This window comes from Echinops telfairi, unplaced genomic scaffold, assembly GCF_000313985.2.
Source record: "Echinops telfairi isolate 266 unplaced genomic scaffold, ASM31398v2 ScPeMD7_53;HRSCAF=182, whole genome shotgun sequence".
Lineage (NCBI taxonomy): Eukaryota > Metazoa > Chordata > Mammalia > Afrosoricida > Tenrecidae > Echinops > Echinops telfairi.
Window position 1 is genome coordinate 5,681,311 of NW_022103951.1, and position 20,023 is coordinate 5,701,333.

The 20,023-nt window shown below is 41.3% G+C and overlaps 1 protein-coding gene across 1 annotated transcript in view; it reads right to left on the reverse strand.

The window, feature by feature from the left end:
• PHEX (phosphate regulating endopeptidase homolog X-linked) overlaps nt 1-20,023 on the reverse strand; it is a 228,764-nt gene that overhangs the window by 8,404 nt on the left and 200,337 nt on the right. The window contains exons 16-20 of the mRNA XM_004709915.3: nt 14,228-14,282; nt 10,335-10,402; nt 8,152-8,282; nt 2,385-2,450; nt 378-482 (exon numbers count right to left, since the gene is read on the reverse strand). Of these exons, the coding sequence (XP_004709972.1) occupies nt 378-482; nt 2,385-2,450; nt 8,152-8,282; nt 10,335-10,402; nt 14,228-14,282 (425 nt within the window). The remainder of the gene's footprint in view (nt 1-377; nt 483-2,384; nt 2,451-8,151; nt 8,283-10,334; nt 10,403-14,227; nt 14,283-20,023) is intronic.

Genomic DNA, 20,023 nt, shown 5'->3' on the forward strand with positions numbered 1-20,023 from the left:
AAACATAGTCTTAAGGATTCCCCATTGGAGGAGAGGTGTAAGTTAGTCGGCAAAGGAGTGAGAGAGATGCAGAAAAAGGCCAGGGCCTTACAAACAGGTTGCTAGGCATAGTTATAAGTAGCATCAAATACATTAGAATATCAAACTATAATCAAGTAACTGGCCATATGGTGGATTAACCCACTTGCTAAAAATTACCAATAAGCCTCAATTCGATCAGTTAATTAAGTGCCATAAAATAATCATCTGAGATGTAACCTAAAAATAATCATCAATATAAAACTCTGGCTAAAAATCAATGTTGTATCATTACCCTTTTCTTTCAAATCTTTGATTAAGGAAATGCGCCAATGCCCTGTGGTTCTTGATCTACTCACATGAGCATAACTCAAGAAGAAGAGCTGGTTGTTGGTGAAGGTGATGCCCGGTAGGAGAGGTTCCTCCACTCCCTGCCTTTGGTCATTGACCCATTTCCTGTAAGCCTAGTAAGAGAAGAGCAGACGGTCACTAGAAATAGCCTTTGCTTCTCTTTGCACGTCCAGTGCAAGGATACTGAACAAAACCCCAAGGCAAATACCATGTGAAAATGCACTGTGCAAAATTTTCCTTTAAGGAGACACACATGTATCTTAAAATGCAAGTTGATGACCTAGTGCCTAACAGTGAGGCAGGTTTCCTTGCAAAAGGACCTTATACCCAATAGATCCAAAGCAAGTGGACCAAATGGTCAAGATGTTAAGTGCAAAAAGCATTTTTTTCCTCCTATGCCTACCAGGGAATAAGCAAACGTAACACAATTAGGAGACCTAAAACAACAAATTCTGGTGTCAGTATATAGCCACTGAGAAAATTTGGTTTCTGAGAAAGGGAGAAAGCTATTATCTTCTGTCACTATCATTTTATAAAGGGATATATATATATTTTTAAATCATTTTATTGGGGACTCTTACAGCTCCTATCACAAACCATACACATATCCATTTTTTGTCAAACACATCTGTACATAAGTTGTCATCATCTTTTACAAAACATTTTCTTTCTACTTGAACCCCTGGCATCAGCTCATTTTCCCCCCGCCCTCCCTCCCCCATGCCCCTTGATAATTTTCATATCTTACACTGACATCTCATTTTACCCACTTTTCTGCTGTTCATCCCCCTGGGATGGGATCATTGGGATTGGTTCTCCATTAGAACCCACCCCCAACCCTTACCCTCCTAGTTCATTGCTCCCCTTATTGGTCCTGAGGGGGTTATCTGTTCTGGATTCCCTGTGTTGCGAGCTCTTATCTGTACTAGTATACCTGTTCTGGTTTAGCCAGATCTGTAAGATAGAATTGGGGTTATGGTAGTAGGGGAAGGGGGAGTATTAAAGAACCAGAGGGAGGTTGTGTGTTTCATTGGTGCTGTACTGCACCCTGACTGGCTCTTCTCTTCCTGTGGCCCTTCTGACAGGGGGTGTCCAATTGACTACTGATGGGCTTTGGGTCTCCACTCTGCCCTCCCCCTCATTCCCATTGATATGATTTTTATTTTGTTTTGGGTCTTTGATGCCTGATACCTGATCCCATCAATACCTTGTAATCAGGCACCATCAATCAGCTTTCTTTACATTTGCTTATGCACCCACTTTGTCTTCAGCAATCGTGTCAGTGAAGGTGAACACCACAGAGTGCCGTGTTAATAGAATAAACTGTTCTTGTGTTGAGGGAGTACTTGAGTGTAGGCCCAATGTCCATCTGCTACCGTAATAAATACATGTACATAGCTCTATTCCCCTGTCATTGTATATAAATGTATTTACAGATATGCATGCCTGTATTTAGACCTCTGTAACTGTCCTATGAGGGAGGTATACCTTAACTGGAATACAGGAAGGACATAATCTCAGGGTAATAGCCTGGTCTTTACATTGGATGCCCTTAGCTTTATGAAAATCTTTCCACATTATCCTTGTGAGTCATGTCACCTCAGAGCAGTTGGATGATGAAAACAGGATTATGGACTCTTACCTGACCCAGCATTTGCGAACCACTAGCCTGTGGCCATAATTGAGAAGTTTCAGGAGAGAATTATAAAGAAGCCTAGAGAGAGCTGTACTCAAGGAAAACTCATAGGGCCCTACCCCCAAGGAGATTTGTATACCATGCTTTGATATAAGTTTTACATACTCTCCTTTAAATACATGACTATTCAACTCAAAAATTATCCCTATAGTGACTTTCTACCCCTAAAAGAAAGAAATGCAGCTCTATCTATAAAATAGCATCCATGGGGAAATTGAATTTTATTTACAGCAATTCTCTAACATTTGATAGTGCACAGGCATGTTCTTGGGCAATCATTTAATTTCAAAAAATTCATAGCCAGTGTGGCAGCGCATACCCTAAAAGCTTCCCGCAGACCTCCGTTATCGGCAATATTTTCTCCCAGAGTCCTCTTCCCCTTCACCTAACAAAAACGGAAAAGGAAAAAAGGGTACTTCGCAGTCAACTATCATTCAACAAAGTATCCTTTTAAAGAGAAAATTATATCCAATAAGTCAGAGATAATCATAGTACGTCGGAAGATGGCAAACGAACTCCTGCAAGGTGCTCCTAAATATAATACGTTATATTTTATTATGCTGCACATTTCTTTCTCACACACCTCTTTATTCTCACCAATTTAGCCAGCTCCCATAAAATGATAATAGTATTCTGAGTAGCTCTGGCCTAATGGGGAAAAAATAGAAATGTCAATATACAGGCTACTTCCCCTGATTAACTCACACAGTCTGAGATTTTCTGAGATTTCTCACTGTGCCTGGGCTTCCACGAATGTACCTTCCAGACAGAAACAAGATTTCAGGACCAAACATCATCCTTCCACCTTCAGCAATTTCCATGAAAAATTAAAAGGGTAGCTCTTGTGGGGTGGGGCAACAAATAGCAAGAGTGCAAATCACAAGGTCAAGATTTGTAATGTGTATGACAATGAGTCCAGTGTGGTGAAGAAATTCTTGAATTCTTGCATATCTTAACTTCAAACCATTCTAAACCAATACAGCTCTAGAGGTAAGTTTGGCCTGCTGTCAGTGGCTGCCACTTGGACAAAAAACAAAAGTTGTAGAAGAGTACACCCACACATTGTCGACTTGGGAGTCATACAGCCCATTCAACTCTAATCTCAACTCTACCATGGTTTCTTCACTTCTTTCAACCTGTAGTGTGTCCCTGAGCCCTGGTGGTATAGTGTTAGGCTGCTAACTATAAGGGCAGTTCCTACATGGTGACGATGAATTCGAATCGGCTCGATGGCAATGAATTTGAGAGTTTTGAGTACTATGTACATGTCTCATGAGCAGAATGAGGAATAAATGCGTTTCAGTAAGTAGACTGAAAAGTCTACCTCCTACGCCTGACCTAAAATAATTGACAGGAAATATGTACTCTCTTCCTCCAAGGAAATAATTCTTCTGTTGAGTATATCACAAAGTAGAGAAATCTTAATTACCATTTACTGTGCGCTTATCACATGTCAAGCATTGTTCTATTAACTCTTGTAACTATCACATCAAATTACTGCGTTCTGAAATATTTACCCCTTTGAAAGGTAAAGACTCTGAGGTATGTTAAGAAACGTGTTTAAGTTCATGAAATTAAAAGTTGACCAAACCAAGATTAGGACCCACGTTGTACGGTAGAAGCCTGCCACTAGGCTTCTGTTGACGCAACCTGGACTCTGGGTGGATTTTTACAATGTGCTAACCCCAGGCCTAAATACATATGCAGAGAAGCACCCTCTTTAGGCCTTCTCATATTACAATCAAAGATGCAACTATGTGTACACAGTTTTGTAGATCTGAACCAACACAATGAGCAGAGAAATGGCTTTCAAGGACACTTGGTCAAGAACCTAGAGCTTCTCCACAGGAACATCGATTGATGTACATTTCTCCCCCTGAAAAAGGAGTGGGTTCACTTGTGCCAAATATGAGCCCTGTCAGTATTTATAGACATTCACTTAAAAACTAAGTATAAAAGTATTCACCTAGATTTTTCTGGAGTGCTCCAAAGAACCCTAAATATACTACACTGGATAAGGTTTTCTCCAACCCCAGTAAGATAACAGGATGGTGGTTATTCTTGGTCAAGGGACCAAGAGACCTTGGGAAAAGCACACTCAGATATACTGATGTGTTCTAGTGCTCCGGGGTCACTGTGCTTCTGTCAGATGCTGTGCTCTTTACTAAGTGAGTTAGGGATCTACAGTGCATGCATTTTACAGCCATACCTCTCAGCAGTTCTTCTTGCCAAATGCAATTAGACAAATAAGTGTCTAATTAGAAAGGTAGGGATAGGAAATTCAATGGAAAATAGATAAAATTTTACATTGTAAACTGTGCTCAAATATTATTTCCTCTATGATGGAAATCTGTCAACATCAGCAAATTAAAAGAGAAAATTCATATAACCTTATCAATAAATATTGAATAGACATTTGTTCAAGTTTATCAGCCATTCTTGATAATTCCTAATTCATTTCATTTCATCCCTGATGAAATACTAAAGAAAAGAGGCATGGAAGGAACAACTTGATAAAACAACAAATTTTATCCTAACCTATCTTCGCAAAATAGAGTCGACCATAAGGATATGGATGGAGTAAAGCCTCTTGGAATACGCCCTCAGGGTCTTATCCTGATGGGGCACAACTCAAAATGAGAAGAAAATCTATTACTAATTGGAACTTGGGATGAACAAAGTATGAATCTTGGAGAAATCAAAGTCATTAACAATAAAATCGAACACATAAAAATTGATATCTATTTTGAATCAGAAAATCATACGGTTCACTATGGTAGGAATGGCATAATCGAGAGGAATGGCATCGCATTCATCATCACAAAGGACATCTCAAGATCTGTCTTTAAGTACAGTGCTGTCTGTGATAGGATAATGTCTCGCCACATACAAGGAAATCCAATCAATACAACTATTATTCAAATTCATGCACCAACCACTAAGGTTAGCGATGCAGAAATTGAAAAATTGTCCCAGCATCGTCAGTCTGAAATTGATCAAACATATAATCAAGATGCCAGAAAGATGTTTGCTTGTGTTTTATGGACTATGTCGATGCATCAGACAGTGCGGATCATAACAAACTATGGATAGCCTTGAAAGGGAAGAGAATTCCAGAACATCTAAGTGTGCTCATGAGGAACTTATACATAGGTCTGGAGGCAGCTATGTGAACAGAACAAGGGAATACTGCGTGGTTTAAAATTAGGAAAGGGTTGCATCCTCTCACCATACTTATTTAATCTCTATGCTGAGAAAATCATCAGAGAAGCTGGCTTATATGAAGAATAATGTCCAACCTGAGAGATGTTGGTGACACACCTTGGCTTGCTGAAAGCGAGGAGGACTTGAAAAACTTGATGAAGATCAAGGATTGCAGCCTTCAGTGTGGATTATGACTCAACATGAAGCAGACGGAAATGCTCACAACTGGACTAATAGATAGCATCATGAGAAATGGAGAAAAGATCGAAGTTGCCTTGCTTGTGTCTACAATCATTGCTCATGGAAGCTGCACCGGAAGAGATCAAATGTGTTGCATTTGGTGAATCTGCTGCAGTGTTGAAGAGCAGGTTTGAAGACTACGGTGAGCCTGACCCAAGCCATGGTATTTTCAATGGTCTCAGATGCATGTGAAATTAGCCACTGACGAAGGAAGACTGATTGAAGAGACCATGGACTGTCAAAAGCACACACCAATCTGTCTTGAGAGAAGTGCAGCCAGAGTGCTCCTGAGAGGCAAGATGGCAAGCTTTGTTTCACAGCCTTTGGACAGGTTGTCAGGAGAGACCATTCCCTGGAGAAAGACCTCATGCTTGGTAAGTAGAGGGGCAGCGAAAAAGAGGAAGGACTTCAACAAGATGGTTTGACCCAGCGGCCACAACAATGGGCTCAAACATAAGCACTGTGAGGATCAGGCCAGACCAGGCAGCATTGTGTTGTGTTGTATATACAGTTGCTGTGAGTCAAAACCAACTTGATATCACCTCATAGCAACAGCATGGGTGTTATAGGGAAGGGAATAGGGGAGAAATGGATTAAATGATCATAGAGCAGCAGTTCTCAACCTGTGGGTTGCCTGATTCATCACAGTAGCAAAATGACAGTGATGAAGTAGCAATGAAAATGTTATGGTTGGGGTCACCACAACATGAACTGTACTAAAGGGTTGTGGCACCACTGTCTTAGAGTTTATACAGAAGTATAAATGCCTGAAAATGGCCAAGTCCACGAAGAGTGAATGAGAACTTACATTGACAGGTATCAGAGTAAACTGTAAAACCACAGCCATGTTAGTGGTACAGAAATCAACTCGTAAGAGCAGTAGAATAGAATTAATCATGTTGACAAACATGATAGTTTAGTTCAGTGAGGGGGGGAAAAGTAGTGGACTCTCAAATCAAACCCCCCCCAAAATGTCATATGCAGGAAGATTTCAATATAAAATAGTAAAACACAAACCTTCCCAGAAAAAAAAGTATTTCTGGATTATGAAATAAATTGGCTTGATTCAGAGGTATTGTACAAGTGAGATAGGTATATTTGACTATTTAAATGTTTTACATTTTAGTATACAAAGTTCAAAGGATGAATAACATTTGGGGAGGAAATGTGTGTAAGGTGAGTGACAGATAAAATTTTACCATAAAAGGTCTCATAAATTGACAGGAGGGTGGCAACCCAACACATGTTCCTTCATACAGTACTGGTGGACATATGACATGTGATAACTTTAGGAATGCATCCAATAGGATGAAAAATGTACATGTAAGGGAATGCACTGCAGCAGCATTTACTGTGGTAAAATAATTAGAATCAAGTGTAACCCCCTCAACCAAAAAAGTCACTTGAATACAATCTTGTACAAGGCAAAATGCAAATACGTGCATGGGGGCTTGAAAAAAGTGCATGGAAACACGGAAAGGAAAAGATAATGGAATGTTTCCACAAACTTTTTCAAGCCCCCCCGCACATGTGCACATTTACAAGGCGCCTTTCTTTGGTTCCACCATCTCAGAACTCCTGATCCATTCATGCTCATTCGTTCAAAATAGTGACGTTTTATTGAAAGGAATTATGCCTAACTAGCATGTTTCATAGAGTGTTCAAAAACACTCCTCTATGAGATGGGCTGGCACAGACTGGGCCTTATTTGGTTCTGTTATACCAGTGGTTCTCAACCTGGGGGGTCGAATGACCCTTTCACTGGAGTTGCCCGACTCATCACAGTTGCAAAATGACAGTGATGAAGTAGCAACAAAAATAATGTTATGGTTGCGGGTCACCACCACATGAGGAACTGTATAAAAGGGCCATGGCATGAGGAAGGTTAAGAACCACTGTGGTACGCAGAGAGACACCTGTGTAAGCCCGAACTCAGTGGGACTGTTTTGTTTTTCTGGGTCTCCCGCGTTTTTACCTTACAGTCTTAACCACTTTCCAATCCTTCATTTTAGTGGAAAATCATCGAATTTTCCTTCTCTGACAGGTGTTTGAGTTACAGGGGATCCAGTTTCTGCTGGCTTTACTGTACACTAGGTGGCCATGATGCCCACCCAACTCTACAACAACTAACAATAGTCTGGAGGGGAGTTCTTTAAAAAATGACATGGGATGTTGATTTAGAACAATGTTGTTTCTGAAGGGAACATCTAAGTCTTCACCATTTTGTTGCGCTTTGCCTTTATGGATTGATACATTAAGGATGACAGTGCCCTTTGCATTTCTAGTTATCTCAGGAATAGATTCTTCTCAATTTCCTGGGACTATTTCAAAGTCATAAATTGTATTCTTTATCTGGACTACAGGATTTCGATTTAGTCTAGATCTAGAAAACAAAACGTCTGTGAGCCTCAAACCTAAGCTTGTATCTGAATCACCTGGAGGGTGTGTGGAACCCCAAATTGTTGGGCCCTAACCCCTGAGGCATCTAATTCAGTAGGATGCAAGCAGCATTTCTAACAAATTCTAATAAGGCTAGGGGTTCAGAGACCATCCTTTAAGAACTACTGGCCTAAATCTAGATAATGTTCTAATGGGAGAAAAAAACACCCACATAATGTTCCCTTAACTGGAATTGTACTCACATTTAAGCCAGCTTTCTTCCAATAATAGCTGCTGTACTGGTTGACCATGCACTTTGTTTTTTCTTTAAACTTTTCTTCTGAGTCAACAGACCACCAAGGATCCAGGTTTCCGCTCTTATCATATTTTCTCCCTAGGAAAAGTAGGCAAAGGGGGATGTGGGTTATGGATGGAAACAAAATTGTTCATCTTCCTTTCCCCCCACTTCAACAAGTCTTCAAGAGGTCGTCACTGCAGCAGGGAACAGTCCTCCTGCAAGCTCTGGCTTCCTCCCAAGGGGGGGAAGTTCCTTCTAAGGAACAAACAGCATTTAAAAAATGAGAGTTCTCCATTTATCACATGCTTTAGTCAGTCAATTTTGGCTCCTTTGTTTTCACCTGGTCTGTCCCAAAACCTTCTCTGGATTACGAAATAAAATGGCTCCATTCAGAAAGCCCATGGAGAGAGTTTGCTCGCCCCTGCCAGTGAAATTCCAAATGATCCATTGGAATAGCCCCGCTGAGTCATTCACACCACAGGAACACAGACCCTGACTCAGCACTGCAAGACGGGTCTCCTCCAAATTGGTAGGACCCTAGAGCCAGATAAGACCTCTGTTATGAATCCTCTCACAGCAATCGGTGTGCATGGAAGGTTGCTCAACGCGGACCAGCTGAAACACGAATCGTCATCTCCAAAACAGAGTGGGGGAAAACCAGGAACACGTGCTTTCTTGTTAAATGCTCATTCTTCGTGTCTTCCACACTCTCCACACAAAAGTGTGAGTGCATCTCTAGTGGCTTCGAGACACCACAGGGCTTACAGAAAAGTCCCCCAAGGAAAGGTGTCAACTGGAACAATCCAAAGCTCCTAGACAAAACTGCATGCCACTCACACCACTCCCTGGAATAGCTTGGACTCACTGCTGCCCTTCCCCCACTAACCAACCAATTGTTACATAGTTCCTGGGCTGGTACTTAGGGAGTACACTTCCAGGAAGCTCTAAGGAAGAATTACATGAGGGGGCTTCAAAATGTTCATGGAAATTCCATGTCTTTTCATTTCCCTTTCCTATGAACTTTTTCAAGGCCCCTCATATTTTACTTACCATATATACTCGAGTATATACGGTAAATCTCCTAGGAAGAAAAGCCCAGAAACAGGAGTTGACCTTCAGTTTTTGTTTCTTAGCCAAGCATCTCCTCTCTGAGAAACCCATTATTGGCGGGAAAAATTCGATGAGTGGGGATTCACCAGCTACATTTTAGCAGGGTAGGGGAGTCTAGCGGAACAAAAATCCTCTAGCTAGTTTAGGATGGGGAGGGGAAGCATAATAAGAACCTTCCAGAAGGAGTAAAACCCAACAAGCTCTCTGGCCCTGAGGTAGGCATCTAGGAAAGGTGGAGCCTACCACAGGCACAAAAGAAAGAGACCCCTTGTATCCAACAATGCCTTGGATTAGCCATGGTTTTGAGTTTGCCTGTAGATCACTGTACAGATGTGTGACAGTCATTGGCTGCTAATTTGTGTATCTTCAGGATTTCCTGTCGCTTTCCAATAATACCGCAAGGAGAAAAAGGGTGCTGATTTTTAAATGATGTTCTCAAAGGGAGATCATTTATACCATATTCTATTTCCTTCTGCTTAAATGGCATCATAATATATACCATGTCATATTCCATATTATGCAATATTTGGAAAGCACAGTCTTTTTTAAAAAGTCTGCATATATATCAGTATACAGTATATAGCTGATGGATTAAGCACCGCATAATCCTCAAAATAGTACAGAATCAGTCAGCCAAACTCTAGAATCCTATCAGTGAGTCTCACTTGGCAGAGCATTTACCTCTGGGGAGAACAATACAAGATGGTAAACAAAGCAATGACAAAGGGGAGAGGGATCAAGCTGTGCCTGGAAATACTGTGGCCACCACAGCGATCCCGATCAGAGTGCAAAGCTAATTTCACTGAAACTACAGGACCTCCCGCCTGCCCTGCCCACCCCCCAATAATCAATGGGAACAATTGTTTATTTATTGCAAAATATCACAGCAAGGCATGGAGGAAAGTTTTTAATCAGCAATCACATTGCTTTAGATAATCTTCAATCTATGATGCTGTTAAGCATGGAAAATAGCAATCATTAACACCCATATAGTCATTATCACAGAAGCAGCAGCTAATAAAATGAACCAGTACTTACCATTATTATCAAATCCATGCGTAAACTCATGTCCAACAATTACTCCTATAGCACCATAACTCAGAGATCTATGGCATAAATACATGATTTTGAGAAAAGAATAAGCATGAATCTCGGAGCATAATCTTTTACTTTTTGTTCAGTGAAAGCCAAGATCATCTGTTTTCTACTAACCACAGTAATAAAAATCTAATCATTGCACCTACAGAACTCTAAAAAGATATAAACAGTCTCTTCTGATGGGAAGGGACAAACACTGTAAATCCTGATGATGACTTGTGACCTGCTATCATCCCTAATAACCCCTAATCGGGGAAAAAAGAAAATATACATCCTAACGCTGTCACTTTCATATGTGGGCCTTAGTGAAATCTCCCCGTGAAATGACTGTCATGGCCATTATTGTTAGGTGCCGCTAAATTGGTTCCAACTCATACTGACCGGTCTTAGGTTTGAGCTCATTGTTGCAGTCACTACGTCAGTCCATCTTGTGGAGCGCCTTCCTCTTTTTCTCCGTCCTTCTACTGTACCGAGCATGATGTCCTTCTCCAGGGATGGGGAAAAGGTGCTTGCTAAAGTCCCTTCCAGAGCCAAGTTTTCTAGGATTCTCAATCTGGCCCAGCTGTGTTTTATATTTATGAGGGTGGGGGCGAGTGTGACCTCTGGGCTTAGGCCTGAAGAGACCTAACATGACCAGTGGGGGCGAGTGTGACCTCTGGGCTTAGGCCTGAAGAGACCGCCCGCTTCCAGCCTTCATCTTCGTGAAGGTAATCACAATATAGAGAGAGAGCCTACAAAGTGAGTGACAAGGGCTCCGTCAAGGCCCCGTGGTTGGAGCATGCTCAACTGAGGTACCAGGCAGGAGAATGAAGTCGCCTTCGGTCCTCCAGTCCTGGTGGCGCTGTCCCAGCCGCAGCCACCTAGCTGTCCAGACCCAGTCCTGTGCGAATTGCAGAAGCAGGAGCCGGGAAGTGCTTGTTTGGGAGTGTTTCATTACATAGCAGGACATACAAATGAAACACGGCTTATTCCTAGTATAGAGAGAAACCAGCAAGTGGGTTTCCGTAAGTACGTGTCATGATTTTCTCTTTCATCTACAAGTTCTGGGAAGGCCAAGCCTTTAACTGCGTATTCACTACTGAAGTCTCTAGCTATCCACTCAACAACTCCCTGCCATTGCTTTGACCCTACAGAGCAGGGGAGAACTGTCCTGTGGGTTTCCAAGATGGTAACTCTCTAGAGAGTAGAGAGCCTGGTCTTTCTCCCTCCATGTACCTAGGACATAGTAAAAATGTAACAAAGATTTAGCTCACTGATTAATTTTACCATTTCATGCAAGTGAACGATAACGTATGCTAGCCATTGAAAGGGATCACTTAGAATCCTTACTGTAGGGAGTCTTCATGAGACTCAGTTAAGCTAAAAATATTTTGTAGTCGGTGCCTGACATGCAACATCGGCCCGCAAACAGGACCCATAACTGGAAGGAATGGAAATTTTCAAAGCAACATGTTATTACAGGACATAATGATCCTTAACATGCTAATTGTTTGTCGCAACTATACCCAAGGAAGTGCTGTAAGAGTTCATTTTTCCCCTTGGTGGCAATTCTTTCCTTTGTAATTTCTTTCCTGCAAGGTAATTTGCATTTGAAAAAAAATGTTTCCTACTGTTTTTCCATCATTGCAAACCTTCATTAAAGGAGTAAGAGTAAAATTATGCATTTCAATCATAGAGTTATCATAGCAGTGTGCAACAAACTTGTAATTTTACATAGTGCTAATTTTTGCAGCAGTAGCTACCACTGAACAGCCTGTAACATTTCGTTTATCCAGGTCTCTCATCCCTGAGAACAGTGCAGCATCCTGGCCACTTATTTACTCAGTGCGCCTGGATTCGGGATGAAAGATAGAAGCTTATAGAAACTGTCCTACAATAACGGTTATGTAAGTGGGACTGCCCTAATGAGCTGCTTTTTTCCAAAGGGTAATAGAGAATTCTGGAAATGATTGAATCATTGTACCTTTCAATTCTCAGTTATGTAATCACAATCCTTTATGCAAGAGACCAAGAAAAAAGTCATTTTAGATGACTAAGCCTTGCAGTGACCATGGTTCATAATATTAAACTCACATTCTCCATTGTATCAGTGAACATTAAAAGTATGTCATTTATTTAAAAAATAAACTGGTGCGCATTTTGAAATGCAACTGACTTTTGGGGGCAGGGGGCTCTATCCTCCCAAAAATACAGTGGGGAAGATGGTCATTTTACCTGCTCAATTTATCTGTTCTTACTACTCAATGGGTTTAGCATATACACAGGGTTTGCTGTCTGGACTAAACATCTCCAGAGCTGTGCCATGCTAGGGGTGCAAAATCCTGGTGCTAGAAATTGCTCGAAGGTCATCTAGTTCAACTCCCTACCAGAAGCATGAAACCTCCCTGCCTCTACAAAAGCCGTGCTAATAGTCATGAGACTTCTACATAAGCATTTTCAATGACCACGAGCTCACCTTCTTCCTGTCCCTGAGGCAGCCCACACCTTCCTTGAGCAGTTCTGCCATAAATGAAATGAAATCTGCTTCCTGTGTCTGTGTGGTCTCTAGGTGAGCACCTTCTTAGAGCCCTGAATACAAGCAATGTTCCTGTTACCTAACGTTTCTTTGACAATGTGAAGACAGCTACAGAGGTCCCCCCCACTTAAGTGTTCACTCATTAATTCTAGATCAGTGTTTCCCCAGACCTATTCGATAACAGTAGCGGATCACCTGGGCATGGGCGAGGGGATTTGGAAGCCTGAGTTAAACACATTTAAAGAGGTTGCTTTGGGGGCAGATCTTCTTGGAAATAGGTATGCGGGCAAGGAGTGTGATTCTCTGAAGCGTGGGGAGGGGGAAACAACAGCTTCTATTACAACTTGGTGGAATATACTCTGGGAAACGGCGTCTTACGTCAGACCCAGTCCTGATCCTCCCCCTCAACCATGCAGCCTGTTCCGGTCCTTTAATTAGACCCAGCACTAAGTGTGAGCTGAGCTGGGCAAACCAAAATGGAAGTGACTAAATGGATAGGATCAAAACGAATTTTCTGTGCACTGTCACCCAGTAAGCAAAGGCATATTATAAAAGTGGGGATAGCACCGAAATCCTCATTGTATTTGGAAAGTCTGAAGTCTCTCTAATTTGTTGGTATTAACGACCTAGAAATTGGTTTCAGTAATTCCAGATCCTGTTAATGTGGACGTGATTTAAAGTTACCAACATTCTACTTCTGCAGACAATTTGATGATCTTATTCATATGCTCAGCATCTTCAATATTTTCTGTTCATGTTCAAGCCTTCAGAACCTTCTAATACCAAACCTCAGCATTCGGTTGTGCCTTCTCTTCTGCTACTTCCCACAATACACCGCTTGAACCAGCCAAACTCAACCACAAAAGCCTCTTCCTTCCTTTTCTCACATGGATCCTTCCCCCTTTGGAATGATTTTAGTTCATTGCCATCAGCTCAAATCCCAGCCAGCCTTCAAGGTGCAAAGATCTTCAGTGTGCATCACTGGGTGGCGAAATACATACACATGAAACACCTCCTATGTGGAAGTTAGCTTTCCTGTCCAGCCATCCACCTTAATAATTAGGGTCAGAAAACAAAGGCCTCAGATGGTAAGATTGGGGTTGGCCTGCACTGGATTCCATCCTCTAGTTCTGGTGAATAACTTCCTGGCTTTGCATTTTGACTTTACGTGGTATGTTTTTATATATCACAAATAACACACACATCGTGCACACAGGAACCAAAGGTACAATAGGGTTGAATGGTGTGCACAAACATGAACAAGCACACAGAAGAGTAGGTCATCCTCACTCATTATTTCCTCCATGGATTTACTTACCGGGGATACTCTGTTCCCCAAAAGAATGGCTTCTGGAGTTCTCCTGCTGGAAATCCTGGGGGAAAGGCAAACAAAAATTGTAAGGCGACAGAGATTGGTTCCATGAAAAGCACCTCTAGGAACGAATAAGTGGGACTCTGATAAGGGACCATGATTTCCATTCAAACTACAATTTGCCTTGATCACCAAAAGGAGACCACAGAAACATGAAGGATGGCTAAGGAACCCAATCATCATCTTGCTGATTCATGTTACTTCCCTGTATGAGCCAACCCATTATGCTGAAAATGACATCACAGGAAAGGGAGTGAGTGGCCCACAGACCCTTTTCCTTCGGTCCTTCATCATCAATAAGCTGAAAGTAGGAGTAGTGGATGCACACATAGTAAGAAGTGACTTCAAAACAGTTGATTTGGTCTCATTGTTCCGGTAAGAACAAAACATAGATGCACGTACAAGCTACAGGTACAAACAGTGTCCTTTCGGCGAGTCCACATAGAACTGGAGAGCTCTTCTATTTGCATCTCAAACTGGCAATGCCTAATGTAAAAATGAATGGGAAGTTCTTGCCACTTTTTCATTTTTATTTGTTTTCCTTATGAAAGGGTCACGGCATTAGGAAGGTTGAGAAAGACTGCTATCAGGCATCACATTAGCCTACTGAGCTGGATCTGCTCAGCTTGTAAGGGCCGTGCAACCAAACAGTGCTCAAGCAAGTCTGATGCCCTCAGGCAAGGTTGGCTGGAATGAATGGATTAGTGATGTAAGCTGCATGTTTGGGGATGTCAACCAGCGAGGGGGCAGAAATGTGTCCGTGGCAAAAAGCACCAATAGCAAACACTGACATCGGTCCCTGTCCAAACACCTGACACCGATCCTGTGGATAACGTTTTCATAAGTAACCCAAAGCCATCAAGTTGATTCCAACTCATAGCAAACTCTACATAGAGTTTTGGGGCTATGAATCTCTACAGGAGCAGACAGCCTCATCTTGTTCTTGTGGAACAGCTGGTGGGTTTGAACTACCAACCTTACTGCTAGAAGCACAACATCTAACCCACCGAGCCACCAGAGCCCCTTCATATCAGCTCAAAGGCTCAAGTCGAACTCATTCATCTATTACTTAAGACCTTATGGCACTACATGAAAATTATAACTGCACCTCCCTAGCTTTCACTGATAAAAATTCATCTGTGATGTGCTTAAAGTCTTCCCTCCTCCCCAGTTTCTTCTCTTTCTACACTCAGCAGAGCAAGATCACAGTCTGCCTTGACCCCCAGAAGTTCTTACATGTGAAAGTATTCATTTTCATTTGCTGAACATTCTCACAGCTGGCAACAGAGATTTCTGAATAGTGTTCCTTCATGAAAGAAGCACTCAGGGCAAGCACATGCCTTACCTGACAGACTCATCTGCTAGGATATAGCTCACATCCCAACAGGCTAAGCTCGGTCTCCTATCTCGCCAGGTGGATTAAGTACCCTTTACCAAAGTTGGCAGTAATAAATAAATAAATGGACAGGGAATACTTTATAAAAGGCTTTTGAAAATGTTTTCCTGCACACCCATCTAATTCTCTTAGTTCCATCCCAACACTGCTTCACCGCTGGCTTGACACTCATCTAACTCCTTTTACTATTTGTGGGAGGCATTACCCACAGTGTAAGTGTGAGTGTGTGGCCCATCAGCAACCTAACTTAGGGATGACGTAAGGCTGGGCAGGGTTTCTTTCCTTTGTGTGTGGTTTCAACACGAGTAGGACTAACTTGGTGGCAGCTAGCAATATCACACACGCACGCACGCACGCACGCACGCGCGCGCGCGTGCATGTATACATATAGAGAGGGAAGGAAAATTCTTAACTATTCAATTTGCAGAAATCAAGAAACTTGATAAAAGGTAGTATTGGCTAGTGTGTAGGAAGCACACTAGCCAGCATGTACATTTTGGAACAGTTTGGAGAGAGATTTATTTGATTAATCCTTTAAAGGCCATTTTAAAAGAATGAATAGTTCTCTGTGTGCTTTTATAGAGAAAGCTCTAAGGGAAATAAACTAGCAAGTGAAAATGCTAGTCAATACAGTCGAAGGAGTCCCTCTTGTGTAGTACATACATAAATGTATGTGGGAGCTTTAAAAAGTTCAGGGGAAAATGTAATCAAAAGATAATGGAACTTTTTCACCAACTTTTTGAAACCCACTCATATGTATGTATAGGAATATGATGTCATTTCTGCTATAACATTTGTGTTGAAAAATGAATTTGTTCCAACAAAATATCACGTGGGAAAACATTTTCAATGGAAAGTGTCCTGTTTCTTCTTATGTGTTATCATGTAACATGTGTAAAATGGTGCTATCATTTCTACTAGGCTCCCAGCTTTATTTTCATTATGTACCACTGATGAAGTGTTTACTCTTATGCCCCTAACCCTATTTTTCTGATAAGTTCTCTGGCTCCTACTGTACAATTGTGCATGGCACACTAATTTCAAGGACCACATATGGTGTGTTCCAGAAGAATTTACTATTTAGGGATATGTATGTATATATGTATATATGTATATGTAGGAACCCTGGTCAAATAGTGATTATGCATTGGGCTGCTAACCCCAAGGACAGCAGTTCGAAACTACCATCTGCTCCTCAGGAGAAAGCTTTCTACTCCCATAAAGAGTTACAGTCTTAGAAACTCGCAGGGGCATGTCTATACTATCCATCTAACAGGGTTACTATGAGTTGGAATCGACTAAATGCCAGTGAGTTTGGGTTTTGTTTTGTTTTGGGGTATGTATGTAGTCCTTTTTTTAGATGTCTTTTTAAATTTTATTTATTTTTTACTTACGATTTATTTTTTAATCATTTTGGGGGGGCTCATACAACCCTTATCACAATCCATACATACATCAATTGTATAAAGCACATTTGTATATTCGTTACACTCATCATTCTCAAAACATTTGCTCTCCACGTAAGCCCCTGGCATCAGCTCCTCATTTTTCCCCCTCCCTCCCTGCTCTCCCCTCCCTCATGAATCCTTGATAATATAAATTATTATTTTGTCATATCTCACTCTGTCCGATATCTCCCTTCACTGACTTTTCTGTTGTCTGTCCCCCAGCAAGGCGGTTATATGTAGATCCTTATAATCGGTTCCCCCTCTCTACTCCACTCTCCCAGTATCACCACTCTCACCACTGGTCCTGAAGGGATCATCCACCCTGGATTCCCTGTGTTTCCAGTTCCAGTGTACATCCTCTGGTCTAGCCAGTGTATATCCTCTGGTCTAGCCAGATTTATAAGGTAGAACTGGGATCACAAGCTATGACAAATTGAAGCCAGGACTGTCTGGTTTTTGTTGTGTTTTTATATAGCTTAGTGTCTAGTCTGGCATCCTTTTCCAAACAATGCCAAAGACAAATAATGCTCAGATTTGCAGAGATCGTTAGAGTAAAAGTCAATATAATGAAAACTTTAAAAAAGATCCCACTTATATCAGAACTGCCTTATGACCAAGTCATTAAAATGGAACTGCATCATACATTTTGTATCATGCACATATAGCCATGCGAGTGTTTCCCAAATTCCAAATCGTGTCAGAATCACCTGGAGAGCTTGGGAAAACACAGAGTATTGGTCCCCAGCCTCAGAGGCTCTGTAGGGCAAGAGTTTGCATCTGTAGTGTGATACTGAAATTTTATGTTAATTTGGCTGGGTCAAGATTTGTCAGATGAAGCCTCTCCCATGATGTGATTTAGCAGAATTTATCAACTCCAGTGTGGGATCTGCTGTAAGCAGGCAAACAGCTGTAGGAAGATCATAGCCACGGGGATGTGTGGCTTGTTCCATACATAATTAGACCTCTGGAGAGCTTCTTTGCTGCTTACTGGTCTGGGTCCTGCATCTGGTTCATCAACTTTCAATTGTTGAAATTTGAGCCAACAGCCTGCCATATTGCTTGCTAACCCTGGAAGCTATAAAAGTCTGCCATCTGACCAGCTGACCTTGGATTAATTTGCCTCTGCCTCCACCAGCTGTGGCCTTCCTGTTTACTCTTCCTGTATTATCTTCCTGTTTCCTGGTGCATCATCCCCAGCAGCTAGGCCAGTCAGGAGGAAAAAAAACCAGTTTAACATCTGATGCACAGGCTTGATCTGGATTGGACTTACCTGCTTCCTCAACTGTACGAGCCACTTTCTTGTTATGTATATATATATATATGCATCACTGGTGTTGCTTCTCTAAAGAACCCATGCAATGAACCTTACACATGTAGCAAACTTTAGTCACAAAAGGATAGAAATTCAAATGCACCAGCTGCTCCATGGGGGAAATGATCTGGCAATCTACTCCCATAAAGATTTCAGTGTAGGAAACCCTACAGGGTATTTTGACTCTGTCCTATAGAGTCACTATAAGTCAAAACCAACCTAAAGGCAAAAGGTTTGGTTTAGGTACAGGGTTGCTATGAATTGGAATTGACTTGACAGCATACAACAATCATAGCAGAACGCTCCCCAGTGACATGATGCTGAGGCTGCTGACCCAGTAATCACATGGTGACGACCACTGACCAGTCACTGTGGAGTCATGTCCAAACATGTCTGTTGTGGCACTGTGTGTAATTGAAGAAAATATCAAATAAATGCAATGACCCATGGGGGAGAGGGTAACTTAATTATGGTGGAACGGATATTATGGACTGGAATACAACAAATAAAAACAGGTACATTTCAATGATCTAGCACATTAATATGTCCAAGGAATATTGGTAGAATAAAACAAGATACAGAGTATTGTGTGTATATGGTAAAATACCACTTATATCACTAAAATAATAAATTATGGTCTGCAAACATACATATCACAATGGTAACCTCTTGGAGAAAATTGGGAATTGTGGTAGTAGGTGGTCAAAGCAGCTGTGGACATAAAGGTAATGCTATCAATTTTGAGTAGGCCAATGTAACCAACTTACATAACTAAAATGAAATCTTATAGAAATTATATATATATATCAAAGAAAAATCTGGTAAATCTACACAAAAGCCATTAACACTGGTTTCCTGTGGGGAGAAATGAGTAGGAAGAAAAGACAAAAGGAAGTATTACTTTTTATTTCATGTCTTTCTATGCAGTATGAGTTTGCTACCCATGAACATATTTTTCTTAAGGTCTGAGCTATAAGATAATGGCTACTTTTGTTTTCTTTTCTATACTATGCTAAAAAAAAAAGCTAAATAAATGTAGCTTTCCAATAATAAATATGTCCTAAAGCTCAGATTTATCAGGGAAACTAACTTTTCCTGGAAACTTGTAGCTCCAGACAGGATTATGACTTTACGATTCTAAGAGTCAAATTGCTGAACCTGAGACAACTCTCATTCACTGTGACAGGTTCTTTTAGCAACCATGTCCTAAACAAAAGCACTATGCCTTTTGCTAAGAACCCAACTAAGTTTGGTCAATATCGCTTGATTCAAGAGTTATAATGAAAAACTCTGGGACAAAGAAAAGTTGGCCCCCGTAGAAAACCAAAAGCAGGCCCGAGAGACGTTTTCCCAGGTTCATTTTCTACGTTTGGTTTCCCTCCAGCTGCCACCCTCTCCTTGCCATCAGGTGTTCTACAACGAGCAGGCACTGAACACAGCTCAACTACCTGGGAAACATATGCAAGAAGAAGCAACTAAACCTGGACTTCGTGTCACTAGGTGATGCCGATTACATTTTGGAGCTACTTTTTGTCTCTTCTCGTGTAAATAGCACCATTAAGAAATGAAATAGACCCAGAACAAAA